The 26,169-nt window shown below is 45.1% G+C and overlaps 1 protein-coding gene across 2 annotated transcripts in view; it reads right to left on the bottom strand.

Annotated features, from left to right (window-relative positions):
- Window positions 1-26,169, bottom strand: part of PIP5K1B (phosphatidylinositol-4-phosphate 5-kinase type 1 beta) — a 331,727-nt gene that overhangs the window by 57,964 nt on the left and 247,594 nt on the right. For both annotated transcript variants that reach the window (XM_069228675.1, XM_069228680.1), the window contains exon 12: window positions 6,591-6,746. In XM_069228675.1, coding sequence (XP_069084776.1) covers window positions 6,591-6,746 — 156 coding nt within the window. The remainder of the gene's footprint in view (window positions 1-6,590; window positions 6,747-26,169) is intronic.

The raw sequence follows: 26,169 nt of genomic DNA, 5'->3' as shown, positions 1-26,169 counted from the left end.
CAGTTCCATGTCTCATGACGAACTCTGATTGGACAATTACACCTTCCAAGTCATTGTGGAGTGATGGATGAGCCAATCATCTTGCACTTTGGACTTTAATATATCTTTCTTCGGTTGGATTAGCATCATTCTGCTTGTCACTCTTCCCCTGGCAGTCTCTCTACAGATGCCACTGCAGCATTCTTCCTGCTCTTCCCTTTAGGAACAGACCCACTGGACTCTGATAGGTAGTGACCTCTCTACACTTATCCTTTTACAATGCTTTTCCGAGACGTAGAATGTTTTTTCCCTGACCGAGAGAAAAAGGATCTTGATAGAGCTTCTGATATGCTTATGCCGTACCTTTTTACCTACTTTTTGCCAACTTTGGTTAGTCACCTTTTACCCCAGATGTCATTTTTCCAAATCCTTTTCGTCTTTTTTCTTTTTACTTTTTGCCCATGTGTTTTAGCCCAGCACATGTTAACTTTCTGACTTGCTAATCTGTAAGATTTTCCCTTACTCTAGCTAGCTAAGCTTAGATGACTTTTAAATTGCCTTTACACTTAAAAGAACTGAACAGAGCTTTTTTGCTACCCATCAGATTACATTTCTGATGTTTTGTATGTCTGTTGTTGAATGTTTTCCTTTTGATTTTAGTTTATTTGAACATTTTCCATCGCCTTGGTCATCCCTGGTGATTCTGGGGGTTATTCTAACTTTGGAGGAGGTGTTAATCCGTCCCAAAAGTGACGGAAAAGTGACGGATTTACCACCAGCCGTATTACGAGTCCATTATATCCTATGGAACTCGTAATACGGCTGGTGGTATATCCGTCACTCTACCGTCACTTTTGGGACGGATTAACACTCCTCCAAAGTTAGAATAACCCCCTCTGTATCTTTCTAACCTTGTCTTGAGAACTGTCTACATAACTTTGAGTTTGTAATACAATCCTTAACCTTATTTCAGACTGGAGCTCTCATTGTGTGGCCACATGGGTCATACTATCATTCTAAATTTTGTTGGTTGAAGGGATCCTGATTGAACTATTTCTCCACCCCTTCATGCCAGGTGAAAAGATTTATTTACCTTGTTTAAAGCATAACCCGAAAAATGCTTTAACAGACACAATGGCCTTGCTCATGAGTTGCATGATACTTTAATGTCACTGATATTAGATCCCATGGTCTGTAACCTGGTATTAATGGTAGGTAATTCATGGAACTGCTGCACCCACACCACTGAGTGATCACGGGCATGAGGTTTCCATTGATGCTGTTGGTTGATATACTCCAGTGGGATGTAACACATGTGGCATGTAGCATCCATTGCCATGCTTCAGTTACACATGCAGGTAATAGATTGCTAAGTAGATCACTCATATCAGAAAGTTTCTTACACACTCATTCTCCTTCATCCCCCTGTGCTGTCTGTCATGGGCGCACACAGTGCATTACACATGGATAAAATAACCCCTCTCAGCATGGCCACAGATGCATTTTCTGCTCTATGTATGAATGGCATAATGAGGAGGCTGCTGTGCATGATGTCAGATATGTATTTTGTACCATCTCTTCTCTATTGTTTCATTGGCAAAGCAAGTTACCCCCAACTGCATTATTCGTATCCCATTGGTTTGCTCTCAGCTGCCCTCTTGTTACTATTTGTGTGTGCGATTTCTGAGGGTGAACGTTGTTAGTGAGGTAATCAGTGGAAGCTGTGTGACATTTAACAATTTGCATCCATTTGTGATTTTCTAATTAAATGTCTTGTGCAGCAAATATTAATGATTTCTTGCTAGGTAGCACCTTGTTTTACACATCAGTAACTCTTAATTTGGAAATCACAATTGTTCACATTTCCATCACAGATTATTGGTCGCTCTATGTGCATCCTTTCAAAGGTACCTTGGAATTTTGTGCATACCATGCTTATTAGATGGAAACATCTTTGAAAAACTAAAAATGCGTGTAAATAAGCCCAGAGGAAATATCTGCCACATACGTTTGCACTGACAACACAGAATTCAGAAGTCCATTTCTCATAAAAGGAATACTAAGTGAGGGCCACCTTCTTAGAGTTGCTTCATCGAACATGTTCTGAACAGTCTAAAATGTACAAGGCAAGGGTTCCAGAAAGAACCAAGGTGCAGCAAAGCTCTGCTGTCCTGTGCTGGAGAAGGTGAAATGAATGCATGCTAGAACTTGCACCTTGATGCAGGAACGCAACATAAGAAGGATCTGGCAGTGTACCTTTTTTGTTCTGATACACGTGAGAGTTTTACACTGCAGTGACTGGGTCCGTGGTGCGAATACACCTTACATAATTAGCCTCTTAGCTTTAATTCATAACAGTAGATTTTAACCCCTTGAGCTATATGATAATAGCAAGTGGGTGGTATTTTTCAACCCAAGAGCAGAGCCTGAAAGCACGTTCACTTATAAACGTAAATAACTTGTTTTTATTGTAACACCTTGTACTGCAAATACCTACTTCTAAGCCCTGCAAATAGCAGATTTTACCATTAGTCGATTTAGTGATACTCAATTTACCAAGTTCAGAAGAATAGAAAATGGAGACGACCTTATCAATATTCAAATTTGTGATATTCAGATCAATGCAAATATCTTAAGCGTGCTTTAACACACTTGAGCTAACTTACCAGATGTCGAAGAAAACTTCACTTCTCTTACATTTTTGACCAGGAATTCATTTACATCCAGTGAAAATGGGCCTAGTAGAGTGCTTTATCAGACGGTTTTTTCCTTTCGTCTACATGTATCAAGATCCAATGATATATCTGACGCTGCGCCTCAACAAATAACAAGACTCTTTTGTTAAAATAAACTTGGGCTCCTGAGCTCTCTGGGATCGCTCCTATTCTTTCCTATTAATCCCTTGAACCTGAAGACCTGAACTTGTATCATTTCCTTTCATGTTGGTTTGCAGACTATTGAAAAACGCAGTCTAAATACAAGTGTGCTTGGGAACAGCCGTTTGTTTACTTGGCATGAGGTAGTTCTGCCTGCTGCGCTGAATGGCGTATTGTTTATTTTGGACTTAATTTTGGGCTTAGAAGTAGCCATGCTGTGAGCTGCAGGACTCACTCTCTCAAATGCAGTTGATCCGTTCTGTTTCATGCGTCACTGGAGACCCAGAGTCCAAAGGGCTCCCTTCCAGAAGGTTCTCAACTTACTTTAAGTTCTGGGTTTAAAAGCTGAGCGTGTGAAAACGTTTCAAAAAAGTTTCAGAACTGTAAACATAGGTTAATGTTTTTGGCATCCACAGAGCTTAGCAGGCACCTGTATAGAAAAATATATATTTTATTCATCACCGCTCGTTTTACTTTTAACTCGGTGAAGAATGTAGTTTTTCTGGTACCAGCCAGGACTGGTGCGACATGAGTCATGTTAGTGATGTGCTTCCCAGTAGTGACAGACTCGAGCTACACCTGCCTTGCGGTAGGAAAGGCAGCACATGGCGGCCCTTGTTATCTCCTCAGTATACAGGCCATGGTGTGCTTCAGTTGCCTTAGCAGGATCCTAAAAGCTTTCTGTGATACAATTTCAGTTGTTAGGTTTTAAGGCAGCACACAGCATGCTCAGGACTCAGGAAATTTTGTGGTGCGAGGATTTTCATGTTGTGGCGGCGAGGACCTGAGAGGCACAGCTAGCTTCTAGGCACCTTCCAATGAAAACCTAACTCCCAAGAAAGAACATCTACTCTCGGTATGATGCCTTCCTTGCAATAATAATAACAACATGATGCTATGTAGTATTTCATAAAGCAGTTCGAAGAGCTGTGTGTAACAGGTGGTATGGTTCCCCAATAGTTTTCCCTTTACTAAGGTCTGAAGAATGAAAGTTAAAGATGATCTTGCCAGGATTCATGCTTGCACTCTGCAGGCCACATCAGTTGTCAGTGCAAGCATATAACTCACTGAGAATCTTGCCATCATATGGAAGTGGCAACAGTTCAAGTGACCCTGCAGCTGCTACTGTTGGCCTCTAAGAGCTAGGTCAATCGCAAGATGGTCACTGCAGCGTTCTGACCATCAATGTTGATTGTTTGGGGATGTAGATTCTGTTTTTGTCGCTGCTGGTTACCCATCTAATATCCAATCAAAAAGTCTCTTGGCATAATGGTGCGAACAATTATGGGTACAGCAGCAGTTGGGACTGCCGCAGGAGCATAACACAGCTGCAAGACCTACATGACTCCACAGGCCGGTTCAGGTGCTGTGGCCTGAAAATGAGGAGGACGTCAATGGGGACATCTTGTGATCTGCCCTGGTAGCTGCTGTTCTTCGAGAACACAAGTTGGTTGCTTGAGATTAACTGTTCAGTTTCTAAGAGCTTCAGTCATGGAGGGCTCCAATTGCAACAGTATCACCTCACGTCTGTTTAATTACTGGCAGAGACCATGACACGACCTATGTGAGATCTCTGACACAAAAGTAAGGGTCTGAGCTCAGTTATACCGTACGAATGATATCAACTGAGTAACAGGCAGAAATGGTTCCACAGCTCGGGTGGTGCTGCCCTCTCTGGTATTAATTTACTTGTTGTTTTTAGGGCACTGCGAGGAGATCATAGGCCTCCCCAGCCACTGCTTTAAAAACCTAATTTAGGAAGGCATGCACTTTAATTAGCCAGTGGGTAAACATGACATTCCATATAAGATTCCCCATCGATAACTTACCCTTCATTCTATTTGATTTAGCGATTTGAAGTTCTGATCTTGGGGAAATTAGACAGATATAGACTCCTAAGCAAAAAAAAGTCGAAACATAAAATGCTACACTGGCCTGTGGCAGTGTTTTTAATAGAGCCTGGCGTCGGGTAATGACCCCTGCAAATCAGCCACACACCGATAAACTCATTAACACAAGGGTGCATGCACACAACATACATGTGATGCTTCCTTTGAAATGCAGGGCCAGGAAGGGTCCATTCAATGCAGTGCAGATGCCGTGATACCTTCTGTGCTAGGGAATGGCAGCTGTCTGTGAAACGCATCTGCTAAACTGACAAAATGAAATTTGACCCAGTTATTATTGTAGCACTTCCACTGGTTCCAGACCCCGTGAGTACCACCACCCACACATGCAACTCTGCCAACCAAGGGCAGGTAGAAGTGGAGCTTGCTGGTGCTCTGATTGCTCTCCACACCTCTGTTTCTTTATTCTGTTCTGCTGCGATGATCTTTACCTGCACTCCCTTCATTTTATGTTTCAATGCAGTTCTTCTTCCCTGCACCATTTATGCTGCAATGCACCGGCGTGCGCTCTGGTACACTTACAAGACAGCCAAAAGCAAAAGAAACAGGCATAACATGTGACATTGTTTTTGCATTCTGCAAATTCTTTGTCAATGTACCAGGAAGGCGGCAAAGAGCAGGACGAGGGAGCCACATTTCATCCCACTCCTCTCCCAGGGAAGCAGGGCTGACACTTCAGAAACTGTGATGTGAGGAAGAGTGTGTGCGTGTTGGGGAGGTGGTATGTGTCGGTGTGGGTGTGTGTGTGTGTGTGTGTGTCTTGCACTGCTGCTGCTGATACCCACTCTGTGCCATTGCGTTGAGTCAGCGAAGATTCACTGCTGCTGCTCATGTTAGGTTCGCTTAGAGTGGAAGTCAAGTTTGGTAACCATTTCCACTGTAGAGCGACCGAAACATTGCCAATGCTTGCTTTGCAGGCCAGGACAGTAATGCACAGGGGACTATCTCGCCTGTTAAGTAGCCAGACTAAATGAAATGTGAGGGGCCCATCAGATTTTGCCCACACAAATGTTCTAAGCATGCTGAAGTCCAATGAGCAATATGTAAAAGTTACTAAATTTACAAGCCATCGCCCTTTGCAGTGGAGGCTTGCCCTCCCCACAAAGCAATTCATCATCAAATTTACTGTATGGCATGTGGCCACATATAACTAGGGGCACTGCTTGCCACCGGGATGTGTATCCAGTTGGATAAGGCTTGCAATGCCACATGGTCTAATCGTCCTTTGTATACAGGACTTTCTGTGACAAAGATTCAGGGCCAGCAGATATAGCAATAAGTACCACCACCGGGCCTGACCACTACTGTTTAGGGCATTACAACAGGTGACCATAGACAGGTGCCTCCTCCTGTACTCCCACTGCGCAACCTGCATGTCAGCGTGAGACCATCCGCTGACTGTCAACCATAGCCAAGTAAATAACTTGATAACTCTAACACCAATATGTAGCACAAATTTATACTTTTTTTGCGCCGCATATCCGGCATTTTTTAATGCAAAAGCAGTGCAAATTTACAAAATACAATTATATTTTGTAAGTTTGCACTGCTTTTGCATCACAAAAAGACGCAAATGCAGCGCAAAAAATGTATAAATATGGGCCTAAGTTTATTATTCACCCTGTCCCAGTCTTGGTAGGCATGGCGCTCCTCAGTGGCTGACTGGTGAGTATGAAATCACTGTATGCAAAACCCCAAAATAAATAAGCAAATAAGTATGATAAAGGATGGCTGAAACACGGTGTCATGTAAGACTAGTTATTGGGGATATTTCAAATATCTTGTTGCCTACAGATAAATGTAATACTTCAGGGTATTTGCGAATTACCTTCCTCATCGAGGCTGGCAAAGCTCTGTCCTTCGATTAACCTGTCGTTCTTCTCGTCTCTCCACTCCTGGTTGCTTGCAGAAAGTTTTTCTTGCGACGTGAACCTAAGGGCGGGAATGGAGTTGCATCTTCTCTTGGAGGGAGAGGATTTTAAAGCTGCGGAAACAAATCCACACACGAAATATTTGTTTAGGCTTGTGATTTGTTACTTCCGTGCATTTTTAATAGCAAAGGTCACAACCCTCCCTCCCCAAACCAAACAGCAGAGCAGAAAACAATGAATGAGCTGCACACTTGTGGCACACCAGGATCTATATCTCATGAGCAAAACCTCACCACGTCATGAGAGTATCACAGGGCGCTCCATAGACAGCAATGTGACCTCACAGCAGTTCCTAATTCTTCACATGTGTATAAAAATCTTTACACATTTTGACAAGAATCGTTCTCAAGTAGTGAATTTACCTTTTGGTCATTTCAGGGTTGACAGTAAATTGGTAGCTATTTGCAGTGCATGGATGTTAGCGATGCACATGTACCAGACATAGGCTCAATGGAACTGTACCAGAGTATTACATGGAACGGTTACAAGTGGATGAGGTGGAGGGGATTATAGCTGCGTGAGGGGATAAAGCGTCAATTCACCCACAAATGGAGCCATCCGTCCAGCATTACACTGCTTAGGAGGGTATGCTTAGGTTACTCTGCGAAAACGGGCATACGAAGCGCATTCAGATCTAAGGAGCTGTAACTGCTACCCCAGTTCTCTAATTAACAACTGTCATTCATGTATGCGGTTCCTTTTCAGGAGTAAGTCTGTACCACCCACTGTTCTCCCATAGATAGTAAGGTTAGTTATTTCCAAAGTACAAATAAACCTAGAATGAATCAATGAAGTCAGATAACTATCCATGCTAGTGATATATACTCCTTTGGTTATGAAGCCGCCATATGTAGTAGCCGATAATGTCCTGTCAGACTTGCACCAAGCCAGACATTCATCCCTTTATGGTAGTATGGGAAAACCTGATACCCCACAGGTCACAATTTGCCTTTTTGAGTAGAGGCCTACATCTTGTCGAGCAGTAGATATCTTACGCAGCATGGAAAACATGCACAAACATGGTGACTATGCAACACAACTCATTCAGGACACAACAATGTGCACTTTTGGCGATAGACACGTTCTTCTTTTAGCCTCAGACCAACAATTGTCCTGTTTACAAAGCTGTAAAAGCTGAGAAAGATCACTGAATCAGATTATGGGTCACTCAGCGGAGAGGTTTACCATCTCCTCTGTTTCCGATGATAGCCTTCTTCCAAGCAGCCGATACTTGGCACTAAACAGGAGATATCTGCTACTCATCACAAGATGCTCTATGCCCCCAATTACATATGTTACCCACAAATACCATACTTTAGCACTCAAATGGATTTTCCAGTGGAACAATAGGAACATATTGCTGTAATACACTGCTGATATTGCAAGGCAGGCCACAGATCATGGAAATAAGGCAAATAATTGCTCATACCCCTGACCAACCATAGGTATGATGGGCACTGCCTTGCTCCATTCCAGACTGGCAGTTGCTCTACCTCTGATATTTGTGGTCATTTTGAATATCAAGGCTTGATCTAACTTTATTCAAGGTTTACTGGCGGAATTTGTCTGCACTGCTTTTATTATTTCTACAGCTTTTGTTTTGTCACAGATGAACTATTTCACAGGGTCAGCACCTGCTCTCTTCTTACAAATGTCACCATAAGACTGTTGGCTCTGTCTGTGCCATATTTTGGACACTGTTCCTAATGTTTGCTAACAGTAGATGCTTCAGAAACGGATTTCATGGAGCATGTACATCAAACATATCAAGCCCATAATGCTTGTGTGAGATGGCATATTCAACTACAGCAAAATCTAATTGGCATTCTTTCTGTAACTACCCATTTAATGTTATTTTAAGGAAGATTGTGTCCATTTGAGAGACACTTAGGATAGTGTCGTCTTTTAGCAATTTTCAGCTGGTTTCTTGTCAGCATCAGTCACACTGTTAATTGTTCAAGGGCACTCGTGGAGTACGTATGCATGTAGTTATTTTTTAGGGAGCTTCGAAGCCTCTGTACTACAGCTTTAGAGAATCAGTCCTCGCAGATCACTATGGGATAAAGAAGTAAGAATATTAACCCAGGGTTTCAATCTTCCCAACTATAATCACACAAGACAGTTTTATGTTACTAATTGTATAGGTACACCAGGATCTCTATGTAATAAAAGACGTGCGTCACAATTTGTGATAACAGCATGGTATGTATAAAGCTAAATATCTGCATTTAGTCCACTTCCGAATGCTCTCAGTTTTGCCTTATTCACCACCAGAGGGACAAGGGGATAAAGTAATCTGCTTGCAAACACAAATTGTCACCAATTGTGGAACCAAAATTTGAACCCTGATCTCCTGGATTACCAGTTCATAACCTGGGAACTAGATCGCATGAATGTTTGCTTTTACTGGGCTCCCAAAAATGACTGAGTTTTCCCAAAAAACACACTGAAGAAAAAAGTAAATATTTGCACGCCGCATAGCAGACCGCAGAACTTGTGAATATCGGAGCCAACACAAATTTACTGTGATGTATGATAATCACTTACCAGATTATGATTTTTTTTAATTATGGTTCACAGTGTGGGGTTAATCGTTTTTAAAATGCCATGTAGTGGGGTCCATAACACTGCAAGGTAGTTGAACATTCCACATATTCTTGCTCACATTCCTTGCCCTAAAGGGCATTGCCAAAGATTTTGGCTTTCGGTCATTGAAACCACGGTATTTATACGCTGTTTGCGCCAATTTTTTTTTAATGCATATTAGCGCAAAACTAACTCCATATTTACATTTTAATGTTAGACACGTCTAACGTCAAAATATAGGGGTTCGCACCATTTTTTGGTTGCGTGCACATACCTTGCGTCAATGAGATGCAAGGTAGGCATTCCCATTTTAAAAATGGGGCTAGCGCCCCATATTTATCCCCTTGTGCTAAAATGACACACAGGCGGGAGGAGGGGCTATATAATGGTGTAAAGCTTGCTTTGCAACATTATCTAATGCCTGGGTCAGACCAGGCGTTAGGGGACCTGTAGACTAGTGCTTGAAATGGAAAAATAGAAGTGCAGGTACTCTGTGCCAGAGTACCTGCTTGTTTCTGAGAAGTGCCGGTACTCTCCAATTAAAAGCATTACGTATTTCTTGGGAAGTGCAAGTACTCTCCCTCTCAAGATAAAGAAGTGCCGGTACTCAGTACCGGACAGTACCGGCCCATTTAAAGCACTGCTGTGGACCCATTTCCATGGATAAACACCATGGAATGGGTCCACAGGTGCCGTCCCCAAGTCCCAGGAACACCCTCACCCACACCAGAGGGACACTGGAGGATGGGGACCCCATCCCAGGTAAGTCTGGGTAAGTATTTTTTTTTTTTTTAAATTGCCATCGGGGGCCCTGACTTGGGGTCCCCTGCATGGTACAGGGTGCAATGGCCATACCCAGGAGATACTTGTCGCCTGTGCTGGCCATTGTGGTGGTGGGCCTGGCTCTTGTCTTCCCTAAGACAGGAGTCATGTTTTTGGTGGTTGTGCACCAGGAAATTGCGCTAGTCTGGTTAGAGGCATTTGTTTTGCCTCTAACCAGGCTAGCGTCATTTTCTGACGCACAACCCCCTCCTTCCCAACCGCCACCCCCACCCGGCTAGCGTCTTCTTTTAAGATGCTCACCCAAGTTTATCGCCGGCTTGAGCCATTCAATAAATATGGCGCCTGGCTAGCGTTATTAAATGACGTTAGCAGGTGCTAAACTTTTAGCCGCAAAACTGGGTTAGCACAGCTTTGTGGTAAAAAACATAAATATAGGCCCAAATTCACTAAAGTTCAGTGACCTACAACACAGTTTTAGCGTGGTCAGATGGAATGCAAATTTGCTACATAATTGAATAAGTCACCCCTGCTGTAGCACAGGTCAAGTTATATTTTTTTAGAATGCAGAAAAAAAAGGTGCACTGATTCGTGGTATTTTGCTGTTTCCTCATCGAAAAAATGTCAGTACCGGTTAGGGGGTTCACACTGTATGGTTTAATCATGTACAAACCAATTGCAGTCTACTTTATAATTTTACAGCAATCACAAGAAATCTGCTAAAAAAGAGTAACCTCACATAGTAGAACAGATACCCGAAAAACTGTAGAATCCATTCCGGTTCACCAACATATTTTGCCCATATTGTGCTTAATTTGTGCTTGTTGTTTCCGGTGCTTATTTTTGAGGGCCGGCACTTATTCTTCTACCTCAAGAATTTACTGCGAGCAATGAGGGGGCCCGCGGGAAGCATAGAGCAACGCTCTAGTCTTCCCCGCGGGACGGTTCGGGGAAAGGAAGTGACGGCGGGACAGGGGATTGGGAGTAAGGTAAGTGGGGGTGGGTCTTAGGGGTGGGAATAAAAAGGGGTGGGGGTGGAGGGACCGGCCTCTTTTCGCGCGGACCCATCGTGCGGATAGTTTGGCCGGTCCCTGTGGGTGCAATTTTATAAAGGTAGTGTGGGGTCTCGGCGGTGCGGTCGGTGGGGCGCGCGGCAACCGGGGCTGGGCACACGCTATCCCCCGTGGGCGGGAATTAACAGGGGGCGGCAAGCGCTCCTCCGCGGGCGGCCGTTCCCCCTTTCCAGGCTGCACGTGTGGTTTGGCAGCCGGCCAGGCCGCTCCGCGGCTCCGCGGCCGGGAAAAAAGATCGGGTTGCGGTAGCAACCAGAATTAGACAGAAACAACCGGGACCAGAAAGGAACCGGTCGGGCACTACTATTTAAAAAAAAAAAAAAAAAATATACATAAATATATATGTATTTCTTTTAAATAACTGGGAACACAACTTAGAAGGACACACACAGGGCAGAGAGTTTTTTTCCCCCCGCACTCGGTAGGGGAGCCCCCCCCCCCCCCCCCAAAAAAAAAATAAATAAATAAATAAATAAATAGATATTTATATAGTTAAAAATAATAAGGGATTTTTAACATAGAGCCCTTGTCTTCGTTTCCCACCGAGTACAGGAGGCCCGGACACAAAAAAAAAAAAAAAAAAAAAGGGGAGGCCCGCCCCTGCGCCATGGCAGCCAGCCACGACGCGGAGGCGGTACGGGCCGCGCTTCGCGTACTTGGCGAAGCGGGTCGGGCTGACCTCCTCAGGCCTGGGGTTTTAGAACAGGCTTGGGTGGGTATGGTGCGGCCGACGCGTGCCGCGTCAAGCGGAGTAGCGGCGGCCGTAGCCGCATGCACATCCCCCGAGAGGCCCAAGAAACCCAAAAAAGCGGCGGTGGAAAGGGCGCATGGCGTACCCTCTCCCACCAGCCAATCAGGTGACGGGGAAGGTCCAGTGGTCGAGCCAGGCCCATCAGACGAGGGCACGGCACCAGCGCGCCAGGTGGGGGGCATAGATCCGCCCCAGGATCAGTTTTTAGAGACAGACGCCCCCGTGCAGGATGAGTTAGTGCGCGAGCATCCCGCACCCCCCACTGACCCCATGCCCATGGACCTGTCTCTGCCTAAGGGCGGGGCTAACAACAACACCAAAAAGAAAGGCAAGGGGCCCAGACTCACGGGCGGGTTGGGCAAGGGTAGGGCCGGTAAGGGGCAGTCCCATGAGACGCGAGGGCAGGCGGGGGAGTCGACGCCCCCCGGCCCCTGGCCTGGCAGGCTAGATATGGACGAGGCTTGGGACCTAGAGGCCAGGATTAAGGAACAGCGCCGCATAGTGGCAGAAACGGAGGACAGGTGGGCCCAATTGTGCTTGGAGAGGGACATATCCGTGCCACACGGCCGGCAGCTAAAAAGACCAGCAGATAGCGTAGGCAGCACAGGAACCAGGCCGCAAGACGCCGGGAAAGGTAGTTGGGTATGGGTCCCGAGCGACAGGGGCCAGGAAACAGGGATGGATAGCGGTCTAGGCAGCGCGGTGGGTACCAGTGGCGCATGCGGCCAGACTGGGCGCGGAAGGTCAATGCCAAGGCAAGAGGTTGGCAGAAAGAAGGCGATGCCAACGGGGCGCAACACGGCCCCTGCACGTTGGTCCGAAGCGCTAGAGGGGTCTTCGGCGGCCTTCTCTACTCCGCAGGATCGGGGACAATACAGAGGTGGCGGACGCCACGAGGGCCATGAGGATAACCCTGCTAACCATATGATGATGAGCGGGAACGCTAGTAAACAGATGGATGTGTGTGAGGATGATGTGCTGGAACTGGATTATGAGGAGGAGCTGGAGGAATGGGAAGAGGGGGAGATCAGGGAGACAGAGATACTCAGCTTAAGGGGGAGGGGAAGAGGACGCAGGAGCGGCGCAACCCCCCTCTCCGTTTCTATTTTTCAGGAACGGGACTACGGCAGTGGTCCACAAGGAAAGAGGCAAGAGCAAGCACGGGGCCGAGGGGCCCGGAAGGTTTCGCGGCCTGTGGCTACACAAGGAGGAGGTAAAGGGCAATGGTGGTCGGTCTGGGGGGATGGCGGAAAAGGGGATGATGCGCCAATTTACAAGTCTGTAGGAGTAGGTGATGGTTCGATACTTGACCCAGTACCAGCTAAGGATAAACAGGGCGGGGAAAAAGGTACAGAGACACAAGCCAGAGCCACGACCGAGGGCGAGGGTGGAGACAAGGCAACAGGGGAGAAGTCAGGCGCAGAAGCAAAAGAAGGGGGTGAACACAAGAAGAGGCTACCCTATATGGGATTGGCGATGCCTTTGGGCTCACATGTGGCGGAGAAAACGAAAGCCAGAATATGGAGACACGAGTATGTGGACGTTTTTAAGTTATTACATAGGGACATACAAGCCAAGGAAGGGTCTAAGGAGGAGGAATGGGAGCTGGCCCGTAGGCCGAGGGTCCCAATCAATATGGATAACTGGACATCGGCGTTTCTGATTTTTGCGAGTATTTATTGTGAGAAATACCCTGACAGAGCTATAGCGCTATTTAAATACATGGACATTATTAGGAAAGCGCAGATGCATTTTGGGGGTTTTGCCTGGCTGAGTTACGACGAAGAGTTCAGAGCCCGAGTGAGCATTAACCCAGATAAGCCATGGGGGGATGTCGACCCAGAATTATGGATGCAATGGATGGCGTCATCGCAATCCACGGCATCAACTCATACAGCGAGTGGTTTACCGGTGATCTATAAGCCATTTCAGGCACGTCCCGCTCCGGGGGGGGCGGGTGTGGGACAGAAAACAACACCTAGCACGACAGGAGCGTGCTGGAATTTCAACAAGGGTTTCTGCTCCAGACATCCTTGTAAATTTAAACACGACTGCTCCAAGTGCGGGGGCCGTCATCCGGTCACACAATGTTTTTCACTTTCCAGCCCCTCCGAGCAATGGAGGGCCTCAAAAGGCAGAGGGACCCAGGGCGCTCCTGCTCCAAAGGGGACCTACTCCAGTTAGGGTAGATTTTATCTTGCCATGGCTTCACAGATACCCGGATGAGGCAGCTGCGTTGAAGTTAGCTGTAGGTTTTCAAGAGGGGTTCAGGGTCAGCTATCAAGGCCCGCGGGAGAGGCGCTGGGCAGACAACTTGCGGTCTGCGAAGGAACTACCTCAAGTGGTTAGGAAGAAGCTGGACAAAGAGCTGTCATTAGGTAGAATTGCGGGCCCATTCTATGAGTGGCCAAGTCAGAATTTAATGATCTCCCCATTGGGAGTCGTGCCGAAGAAGGCCCCGGGTGAGTTCAGGTTGATTCATCACCTATCATGGCCGGAGGGCACATCGGTTAACGATTTCATTGCGGCAGAAGATACCAGAGTGGAGTATGCGTCGGTGGATGATGCTATTAAATTGGTCAGGGGGTGTGGCAATGGCGCAGAACTGGCAAAATGCGACATACAATCTGCCTTCCGGTTGCTACCAATACACCCTGGGGACTTTGATTTGCTGGGGATGCAGTTTGAAGGGGCCATCTATGTGGACAGGGTTCTGCCCATGGGTTGCGCAATTTCATGCGCTTTGTTCGAAGCATTTAGCACCTTCATGCAGTGGGTGTTTGTAAAAAGTAGTGGGCACTATGCGGTGACCCATTATTTGGATGATTTCCTGTTCGTAGGGAAAAAGAATTCAGGTGAATGCCAGAGGGCCCTGACAATCTTTCAGGAGACGGCACAACAGATGGGGGTGCCTTTGGCACCCGAAAAAACTGAAGGCCCCGCAGCGGTACTAACTTTTCTGGGTATTGAGTTGGACTCCAATACTATGACGGCCAGATTACCAGCACAGAAGGTAACGGAGATACTGGTTTTCTTGGGTCTTGTGAAAGAGGCACGAAAAATTGACTTGCGGACAGCCCAGAAGCTGTTGGGGTATCTCAATTTTGCTTGCAGGGTAGTTAGGGGGGGAAGGACTTTCTGTAGGCGATTGGGTTTGTCCATGTCGGGTGCAGTTTTGCCACACCACAGAATAAGAGTGTCGACGGGACTTAGAGAAGATGTGAGAGTGTGGGAAGCATTTTTGAAACAATTCAATGGGGTATCTATGTGGTTCTGTGAAGAAGAGACAGTGTGGCAGGTGCAGATTTTTTCGGATGCGGCGGGAGCGCATGGCTTTGGGATTTTCTGGGACGGCCGGTGGTGCGCGGAGGCGTGGCCAACATTATGGTTAAAACAGGGAAGAAGTATTGCCTTTTTGGAATTTTTTCCCCTCCTGGTGGCCATGGCGGTATGGGGACAGGAATTGGCAAACAGGACAGTTTTATTCAGAATCGACAATATGGCGGTGGTCGAGCTGGTGAACAGACAGAAGGCGAGGGATGTGAGGGTGTTGCGCTTGTTGCGCCGTTTTATGTTGCAATGTTTATCTTTGAATGTGATATTTAAAGCTGTACATATTCCAGGAGTTTTCAACGAGATTGCGGATTCCCTGTCTCGTTCACAGTGGCAGCGTTTCAGCAACCTGGCGCCAGGAGCAGAACAGAACAAGACACCGGTCCCGGCAGACATTTGGGAGTGGGGGGCATGATCACAGGGCTGGTGGAGATGTCCTTAGCGGAATCTACTCGGCGAAGTTACCGGCTGGCTTGGTTGGATTTTCAGTTTTTTGAACGGTTTATAGGAAGTTTTTGGGGACAAAGCAAAGGACAGTTAGAGCATCGGGCGTTGCGTTTTGTGCTGCATATGATTCAGAAAGGGCTGTCAGCAGCCACTATCGGGGGAAAATTGGCAGGGGTATCGTTTTATGGGAAATTGTTTTTTGATCACGACCCGGCAAGAAACGATCTGCTGGGAAGGATGCTGAAAGGTTGGGGCAGGATTAGATCGGTAGAGGGTAGAGCGGCCAGGGAGCCCATTGATTTTGATTTATTACTGGAGTTGTTACACGTACTGCCGGTATGTTGCGCAGACGATTACGAATTGGCACTTTTTCGACTATGCATGGTGTGGATGTTTTTTGGAGCTTTCCGAGTGTCAGAGTTGCTGGGGGTTGGCAGGGCGGTGGGGGTACGCTACAAGGATGTGTGCGCGCACGGTGGCCGTTTAGGGATTTGGCTTAGACGATCAAAAACCGATCAACTAGGCAGGGGTAAGTGGGTATGGTTAGAAAAAGGGGGCAACGTGTTGGCCTGCCCTGTTGCGGAATGGAGTAAGTGGCAATTTTCAGGCAGGTTGAAAAAAGAAGAAGGGGTTTTCACACACAGGTCAGGCTCCAAGCTCACCAGTTTTCAGTTCCTGCGAGTATTAAGGATGGCTTTAGGACGTGTGGGCCGTCAGGCCATGGATTTTGGCACGCATTCATTCAGAATTGGGGCGGCCACGGCTGCAGCGCATTTGGGTTGGGACTGGGCAAAGATTAGGGCAATAGGCCGCTGGAGATCAAGGTGTTGTGAACGATACGTTAGACCCTGAGATGTGAGGAGGGATAGCTTCAAAGTTTTTGGTTGAGGGGGGGGGGGGTTTTGGATGTTCAAAAACACATGTTACAGTTATTTTTCCGTTGCAGGAGATGCGATTGGTCCATCGCAGGGCAAGACGGTGACATGGCTGGTCGGCCATTCATTTGTACATTGGGCAGCGAAGTTCGCCGAGAAGCAGATATATGGTCGGGCCTTGGGACTATCCAGCAGACGGCACGAGGTGCTATGGTGGGGGAAGAGCGGAATGCGGTGGGGTAACCTGCTTCCTTTCATCACTACTAACTTATCGAACTGGGGATGTCCCGATTTGTTGATCATTCATTTGGGAGAGAATGATTTGGTAAAATTATCAGGACTCACGCTACTGCAGCACATGCAGAGGGACTTGGAGATTCTCAAGGAAAAACTGCATGGTACATGCTTGGTTTGGACAGAGCTTGTTCCACGTAGGGTGTGGAGAGGGGCAGTAAAGTACGGAGCCATGGAACGGGCTCGAAGGAAACTTAACAGAGCAATGAGAGTGTTCTGCTGGGCTCAGGGGATAAAGATACTTAAGCATGAAAATATTACGGAGCAGGAGGCAGCTTTATTCAGAGATGATGGGGTCCACTTGTCCACACTAGGGAATGCGTATTATTTGACAGATCTGAGACTGCTGGTTGAAGAGTTGTGGGGAGAGAATTTGTGGATTACAAACAAGAAATGAGTAGCGCGGGGTGCAGTAGCGTGTCTGGGGGGGGGTGGGGCAGCACAACGCCAAGTGGGTTGGTGCTGGTTGGCAGTAGATGGGGGAGGGTGGTGAGCCAGATGCGGGCTTGGCCACCCTTCCAGGGAATAAACAAGCAGGTGAAGGCTCTGAGTGGGGGTACGCACGAACCAAATGGGGCATGAAAGGAAAAGGGGAGTGCGTAGGGGAATGGAAACGAAATAAGGGTTTGAAGGGGAAGGATGAGCGAGGCAGATGTTAAAGGGAGGGCGTTAATAAAGTTACGGTTTACGTTATAAAAGTTAAGGTTATTTTGCTTATGCAACCCTGTCCTAATAAATGACCTTTTACACTAAGAATACAGCTGTCACTGAGTTATTTCCCGATGAGGGGGCCCGCGGGAAGCATAGAGCAACGCTCTAGTCTTCCCCGCGGGACGGTTCGGGGAAAGGAAGTGACGGCGGGACAGGGGATTGGGAGTAAGGTAAGTGGGGGTGGGTCTTAGGGGTGGGAATAAAAAGGGGTGGGGGTGGAGGGACCGGCCTCTTTTCGCGCGGACCCATCGTGCGGATAGTTTGGCCTCCCACCCACCCGGCAATTGGAAGAAGAGTTTTGAAGGATGGAAGTTAGAGGTAGGGCAAAAAAGGGGGGAGGTTTACTTGTCAGTTAGGGCAGGTTGCAGCAGAGAGCGAGCAGTAGATGGGGGAGGGTGGTGAGCCAGATGCGGGCTTGGCCACCCTTCCAGGGAATAAACAAGCAGGTGAAGGCTCTGAGTGGGGGTACGCACGAACCAAATGGGGCATGAAAGGAAAAGGGGAGTGCGTAGGGGAATGGAAACGAAATAAGGGTTTGAAGGGGAAGGATGAGCGAGGCAGATGTTAAAGGGAGGGCGTTAATAAAGTTACGGTTTACGTTATAAAAGTTAAGGTTATTTTGCTTATGCAACCCTGTCCTAATAAATGACCTTTTACACTAAGAATACAGCTGTCACTGAGTTATTTCCCGAAAGACACATATAGGAAAGACGGAGGAAGAGAAAAACGGAAAAGCGACACAAAGTGATAAAACAGAAAGTTGCAAGAGTGAGCTGAAGGGGCAGGGAGTGGCTGTAAATGGATTGAAAAGGCCCAAAATGGCTTTAAGATTACCCCGCCTCAGTATTCAGTGCTCGCACATTTAATTGCAGCAGCCTCGTTTCATAGCAGAGCTTTGGGCACCTGCACTTTTTTATTTGCTAAACGATTGACACGACCCTATTGATATTGTCAATGGTTGATTATCTAAGTAGTAGATAAAAAAGTAAGTGTATCTATCAAATGTGTTTGTGTTTGTATAGTCCTGGTCACACATTTCTATGACACGTGCCGACTGCACACAATTCCACACTCTCTGGAAAACGCGTCTACCAAACTTTCACCTCCCTCTTAGTTAAACGTGCCCCCGTTGTGTTTAGCTGGTTTTGAACCTAATTGACCGAGTTTAAAAGCTGGAACACCACCTCTCTCTTTCCTTCTTGCCTACACATAAAATCCCTGTACTTGATTGTCTAAAATTAGCTTTTAGTCATTACATCTCCTCCATGACCATAGGGCCTGATTACGAATGGGTCATTATTTTCCGATCCCTCCAAAAACACGTCTGAGCAGGGGTTGAAATTAAGAGTTGAGTGTTATTTAACGTATCCATAACTATAAGATGCTTTAAATACCTCAATCTTTGTTAAATTTCGGCAGGTGTAAGCACACGTTATTTACAATGTGGATTTTGGTGTTAAACATAAATTATTCCCCAGAAACACAAAATAGGTGCTATTTATTACACCTAATAAATAACGTACGCTACAGTATCACTATTTAACAGGTGCAATAAATAGCACCTGTACTCAGTGTCCCCCCACTGGCTAAGAGCCAGCGTGTGCAGTGAGGGGTGGGGCCTGGCCATGGGAGGGGAGGGCAGTGGAGTGCACTTAAAAGTGTGCATGTCAGTTTGGCCAGCCATCCTAGGCTGGCCAAACTGACATGAGCACTTAGGTTTCTCCAACCCAGCTGTGTTGCACAGCCAGACTGGAGAAACAGCACAGACTCCCATGCGCTGTCTGAGTGGGAGACAAAGCGAATCCTGGCGCTGCTCTCATGCTAGGTATAGCATGAGAGCAGCACCATTACTGAGTGGCAGCCTGTGCTGGTGCCCCAGGGACTGCTGGGACAGCATCAGGAAGAGCAGAGGAGCGAGTTGGCCGGCAGCAGAACAGGTATTAAAACAATATATATATTACCCCTGCCTCCCCCCCCCCAAGATTTGCGGGGGCCGCCACTCTCTATACTCGTAATCAGGCCCTGAGTTTGTGCTTCCTTTTTAAAACACTTGTGACAGGCTGCAACACCTGACTTTTTTTTACATTCATGCATACATGTTTGTTAACTGAACTTGAGAAACATGGAATTCAGTCGAATCAGTTCGCTCAGTTGAATCTGTATGTTTAAAAATAAATGGTGAATCCTATTTTTTTGGATATCCAAAATACTGCTGCAAAATGTACAGCTCTTCTCTGTTCTATGCTTCTTAGGGTTTGCATTTTTGTCCTCAAGCATAGGGAGTTGCAACAAAGCACCGTCCTTGCACAGTGCAGAGTGGGGCAGTATGTAATATATCCCCATATATTTTCATCAAGGCACAGTATTAGATATGAACCCAAAGTCAGCAAATATTCCTTTAAATCAATCTATGGTTAGCATCACTTGACAAAACTACATAACCGAAGAGGAAAAGAGGAGATTTGAATGACCAGGAAATGACTTGCAAGAGATGCAACATTGGTTGGAAAAAAGGAATATTTATGCTGGTTACATATTATTCATGATTACCTTCATTCAACAATTTCAGGGGAGCAAACCCAAAATCCAGCAAGTAGCTCTGACAACCAAAGCTCTTCTGAACAACGTTCAGTATATTTGTCACCCCTAACCTTTTGGGCCACCGTGACATCACAATTACGGATGCCATTTTTGGTAACAAGAGGCTATGGACTCTGACTGCTTTCTCACAAACGTCATGGTACAGTAGATGCCTTTAATTAACTTATCTCTCACACAAGGGAACTATAGGCCTATAGGAATGATAATTTTTGCCATATTTTGTCTCATATTGAACAATTATAATAAAAGATTGTTATCTCGCAGGAAGATATTAACTAGATCCATACTGGCAGTCAAAATTGAATGAAACACTATTCCTAAGAAACAAGAGGTCTTAGGTCTGCCTTGTCCATTAGGAATGTTGGGAGACAGTAGAGAGACAAGCCAAATGTTTAGCAGTGTATTCTGAAATACTTTTCATAATTCTTTTTATATTTGTTGATCAGTCGCCATTTAAATCACCTTGAACTCTGAACCCACTGAATAGCTTTCAGGAAAGGGTTGAGCTGCCCCCTTATTATCAATGCTAGTTGATCACTGAACTAGAGCCATAGCAGCTCTACCCTCTCTTTAGATCCCATGATAGCCTTTCATGAGCACCACCCTGTCTTTCTGAATGAGTTAATCACCCCCAAGAATATCTTTCTTTTTGGCAATTCAAAATCTGTCTGAAAGACCAATAGAATGGTCATCACCACTGCAAAATATCCTATAAAAGCTTCATAGTCTAGCAGCATTTCAAGGAATTGACACATGCTTTTATCAAGCTTACAACATTGACATATGTTGGAACGTTTCCATCAACAAGTCCCACACAAAGCCTTTTTGCTGATATGATCAGTTTTTGATTTCACTTGATGTTCCCACCCTAAAATACACCAAGGCCACCAGATTTAAAGGTATATGGCCAACACGAATTGAAGATTTTCAGACACGCTTCAATTCAAGTTCCAACTCAACTGTGTCAGTGAGTCCACTGAATAAAAAAATAATCCTTTTTTCGTCCAGAAGAGAGACAATTGAAAATTTGGCTCCTACATCCTACACAAAAATCAGCCTGTACATTACCAACAAGTAGTTCTCAAAAGATCACATAGCCCTTTGAAATTTCCACAGGGGACTACAACATCATTGGATGAAATCTGGTTTGGATAACAGATTGCTTGTAGAAAAAGCAATCTTTACAACTCAGGAATCATACATCTCCAGCCTTACCAGGGTTACTAAGTTATTCAAGAGACAAATGGGACCCCTGGATCATAAGAGTTTGCCATCATGAACCACTGTTGCCCCCTCTCCTCTAGCTCTAATTCCTGCAGGGGGTCACCAATACCTTTTAAGAAATCTTGCTTCAGTTCATGACAGAACCACTGCTGAAGGGAACATACCTCATTTGTGAAACATGCCATTGCCCCTCTGACAAAAGACCAACTTTCCCTTTCAGATCCATTCAATGTCTGTCCTATTTCCAACCCCCACTCTTCATGAAAACCTGCAATTAACTGTGATCCATCAGCTACAATATAAAGTATTCTGGACCCATAAGAATCTAGTGGAAGACCTGTACAAAAACCTTCCCACAGTTATATTTTTACTAAACATCTCAGTGGCTTTTGATGCCATTAAGTATCATGTCACCTGAAACTTCTGTGGCGCTACACAAGAGTCACCAGAAAAGGCTTTCAAGTTGATAGTCACATTGGCCCAAGAGATAGAGGCCCTCAAGTGATAGCCAAACACCACATGATCTCACCATCTTTCAAGTAGATCATCAGGGAGATATAAGTCAATTGTTTCTCTGTGGAGTTTGTTATATGATAACTGAGAAAGCCTATATAGAGTTCCATTCTGAAGAAGTAAGATATGAAAAGCCTAATAAGACATCTAGGTTCAAGTGAGAACCTAGAAGAAGTTAGAACAGTTTAGGATGAGACAAGTATTCAGATGCTTGATCTACAGGGGTGGTGAAGGGAAAGGTTGAAAAAGGGACTAGTCAAAAGCCAAGTCGGGGCCTCAAACCATAACCAAAGATGTAGGTGCTGCAGAATATAGGAGAAAGACACTGACCAGACCCCAAACAAAGCAAAGAAGGTTTTAATGCAGAAATATTACCAAAACCTTGAAGATGAGATATAAGGAAGCAAATGGATCATACAAACCTTGGGGGCAAAAACCACCTTGAGCAGGAGAACCATATTGCTAGTTGTTACTATGACTTAGATTCCAAAATGTCAGCAGGCCTGTGCCTCTGTGAAATTATTATTTTAACACCTGAAGTGCTGGTGACCATTAAACTATGAACCACTGCAGACATTTTAGGGTTGGCATCTCATTCATACTGTAAAAAGGGTCTAGTGGAACTCCATGAGTTTTTAGCAACCAGACTGAAGGAACACAAGGGAGAACTATCACCAGAAGAAAAGTTGTGCCGACCTTGAGTAAATCAGAAAAGATAAATAGTTCATTTAGTCATATGCTTGATTGTTTGAGCAGAGCATCAAGTTGCGTCTGGATGGCCCAGATGCAAATACGATAAAGAACTGCCCTTGAAACAACCAGGAAATACATCTCTGACATACCCAAAGGAATTTAATTACATGAAGGAAAAACATACAAGGAAACATGAAATCAGATGAAAAGGAATCTGCACTAACTGCATCTCAGGCATATAGCAAACATTTATATTAAGTGATAAGAACCACGAGATCCATTAACCTTTACTGCTGAGAACACTACTTTGTTGACAGCGTCACCTCTGCATTTAAATTATGATTATTCCTCTTTGACTTCACTATACTTGTATTAATTCCAATGTTGAGTTTGTCTTATCTCTTCTATATGTAATCATGTAAACCTGTTACTGTTCTTTCTGAAATGTAGCTATTCGTTATGTTAAACCGAACCTCCCATGTTGAGACTTGTTCTTTTCAAAGTGTGTCTCTACTAACAATCTTCTCACTTTGCTGAGTGTATTTAAGCACCAGATGTGTTTAAATGCCTCCATTAAACTCATCTCTGCTATTAGGAGACTGGCCAAAATTATGCGAGCAACATCACTCTTTCTGTCTAATGAGAAGCAAGTGGCTTAGTACCATGAAGCTGTCATGGAGAGATAGTGCAGAGGAGGCTACGGGAAATCCTCTGAATGCCTGCTCCAAAACAGAACTAGGAACATGTGAGAGCTATGTGGTGTGGGGGGAGCACATTGAACTGTAGCGAGTTGGTGAACACTGCACCAGGGTAAATGCAGAGTGAACCCTGCTCGCTGATTACAATTACACTTTCGGCCTCTCTTGGAGGGGCGTATCAATCTGTAATTCACAAGGAAGCTTTACCTTACAACAAAATTCCATATAATCTGCTGATGTGCCATGTTCGTGGACAGTAAAAGGATGTTCACAACACTTTCCATGACCAATTTCAGGTATCTTAATTTAAGTTAAAGATGCTGGACAATGACTTCTGCTGCAAATCTAAAATTATTGAACAAGACTGTGATGCCACAAGCAACAGCCCGTGACTAGCCAGGTACTGCCATAGGGAAATGTCCGATTTGGGTGCCAAAGAGCAGTCCCTTAGGAGAATATTTATTCATTCTTGCCTGTTATCTTGTACTGATGTCTCCCTTAAGGAAACAATGCAAATACTCTGCAGAGACAGGCTACCTCTCAGGTCTAGTGGGAGAATCTCAGCCAGCAATGTATATGTGCTGCTCATGCTGGAGGGCCCACAGACCACCCCTTCACCTCTGTACAACCGATACCAGTGAAACTCCTTACCAGTGTCTTCATCAAAATCTTGATAATAAATTTCAGCATCACTATTTCTCTTCCTTGACATGAATGCAATCTCTGGTTATCCATTGGCGATATATCTTCCAGAGCTGATATGGGCTTCCATAGTCCAGTGTCAGCTGAAGTGAGACCATTGCATGCAGTGATAACAGAACTTGTTTTTTCTGCTAGTTTCACGTCTCCTTCTGAATTACAATATTTCCTGTCTCTTTGTGACAGAGTGCCACGCAATTTTGGTGTTGGATAGGTCATTCGCAACACGTTCACTCAATTTTTGTGTAATGCCATTAACCTACCTACCTACTTACTTCCTTTAATTAGTCAGCACCAAAAGCAAGACCACACACCAAGGCACACCTAATCTTAGCTGACACACGTATGACCACTCTTCAAATTGTCTTATACTCCTTTGCATTTTTCCACTCATACTCGTTTGTTTTATATAAATGTTATTGTTGCCATCTACAGAGGTCTGTCTTTTTCTCTTTTAATTCTTTGTTAAAAACATTATACAGGATGGCCATAAATAGTGACCGCTGTCGGTGACAAAGGCCATCCTCCTTCCCACAGTGAATACCAATTACATCAAACTTAGTGTCCCGCTACTTAGTGAATTTGACATGGAACTTGCATGTATGTATCTGTGTTAAAGGGTTTTGATTAAACACAAACAGAATACTCTGTTTGTGTTACCTTGCACTATGACTCAGTAACACAGTCAACAATATCAAGATTGTTTCCATTTTTTTACTGTTTAATGCTACACAAGGCATTTTGGATACTTTAAAAAATATTCTGTCCCCAAACACGCCATAGCTCACTATGAGGCGGTGAATCTATTGCGATCCAGTCTTTTGACCCTTTGCTGGTTTTAATACAGACCTGATGAGTCTGTGCTAAATCTCTTCATAGCAGTGAAACATGTCGACTTTCAATGAATAGTTTACTGATGTAATTTCATTTACTTTTAACATGCGCTGACACACTACCGATAAAGTATATGGTGTATTCACCATTGCTCTTCTTTATGTTTAACCTCCCTTCCCTCAGAGTCCCCACCCATGCTCTTCTTTATGTTTAACCTCCCTTCCCTCAGAGTCCCCACCCATGCTCTTCTTTATGTTTAACCTCCCTTCCCTCAGAGTCCCCACCCATGCTCTTCTTTATGTTTAACCTCCCTTCCCTCAGAGTCCCCACTGCAATGACATATCCTGTAGGGTCAGTACTGACGTGGTGCACCACCCTTTTACTATGACGGGTGAGCAGTAAGACCTAGCGATAAGTAACGTTTTCCTTCCCCCTCTGCATTTTGACACATCGTGTATGAGAAGCCTGGGTGGTGTTCCAAATTGCAACTTGGACCCCCCATTAATGTTTGCCTGAGGTGCCTCCCTTAATTTTCCACTTCTACAGGGTTGCTCGTTCCCTACTCTATGGAGCTTGTGCCCATGGTTATCACACATCTGTGTGTAGTTATCACACATCTTTTGTGTTTTGTACCATCCACTCCTTATGACAGGCAATGGCTTTCAAACTCACAACTATCATTGGTTTGTGTCGTCCCATAATGTGTACTTTGTTATGGCTAATTCCACCTGAGAGTGATCCTAGAACTTTATGCCTCATACTGTTTTTCTGTGACGAGTCCGTGGCTATGAGTCTGTTTAACTAAAAAAACATTCTGTATCTAAATTATTATCACGAAAATATAGACAGCTTGTTATCCAGGGCCACGCATTCCACACTGTGGTTCTTCAAAATGGTGTCAAGAATCTCTGGAGAAATGAAAGTTCTAGTGCATGTGGAGTCGAAATTGTAAGTGTGCACATTCATTGTAAATGTAGTAGTAGTATATCGGTATTTATTTATTTAATGGTGTTACATAGTGCTGTTTCTACTAGATTGACGTTAAGGCGCGTTATAGGGAACAATCAGAGATACAGATTTAAGAGTACAACAGGTCATATGTGGGTTTTCCAGGTGCTATGAAGAGAGAAATGCACATAACAACATAGTGATGCAACTGAGGGTGTAGAGAGATAGGGGAGGAAAGCGGAGGAAATCGGAGGTGGAGGTCAGGAGGAAGACGGCATAGGAAGAAGGAGAAACATACTGTTAAACACCATCTATGATACATATGGCGACCAGACCAACAACAACAAGCAAACTGTACTACAATAATCATAGGGAAAGGCAAAAAGACACAATTATATGAAACCAGTGTTGATTCA

Source organism: Pleurodeles waltl, chromosome 1_1, assembly GCF_031143425.1.
Source record: "Pleurodeles waltl isolate 20211129_DDA chromosome 1_1, aPleWal1.hap1.20221129, whole genome shotgun sequence".
NCBI lineage: Eukaryota > Metazoa > Chordata > Amphibia > Caudata > Salamandridae > Pleurodeles > Pleurodeles waltl.
This window is presented reverse-complemented; position numbering and strand designations above follow the sequence as displayed.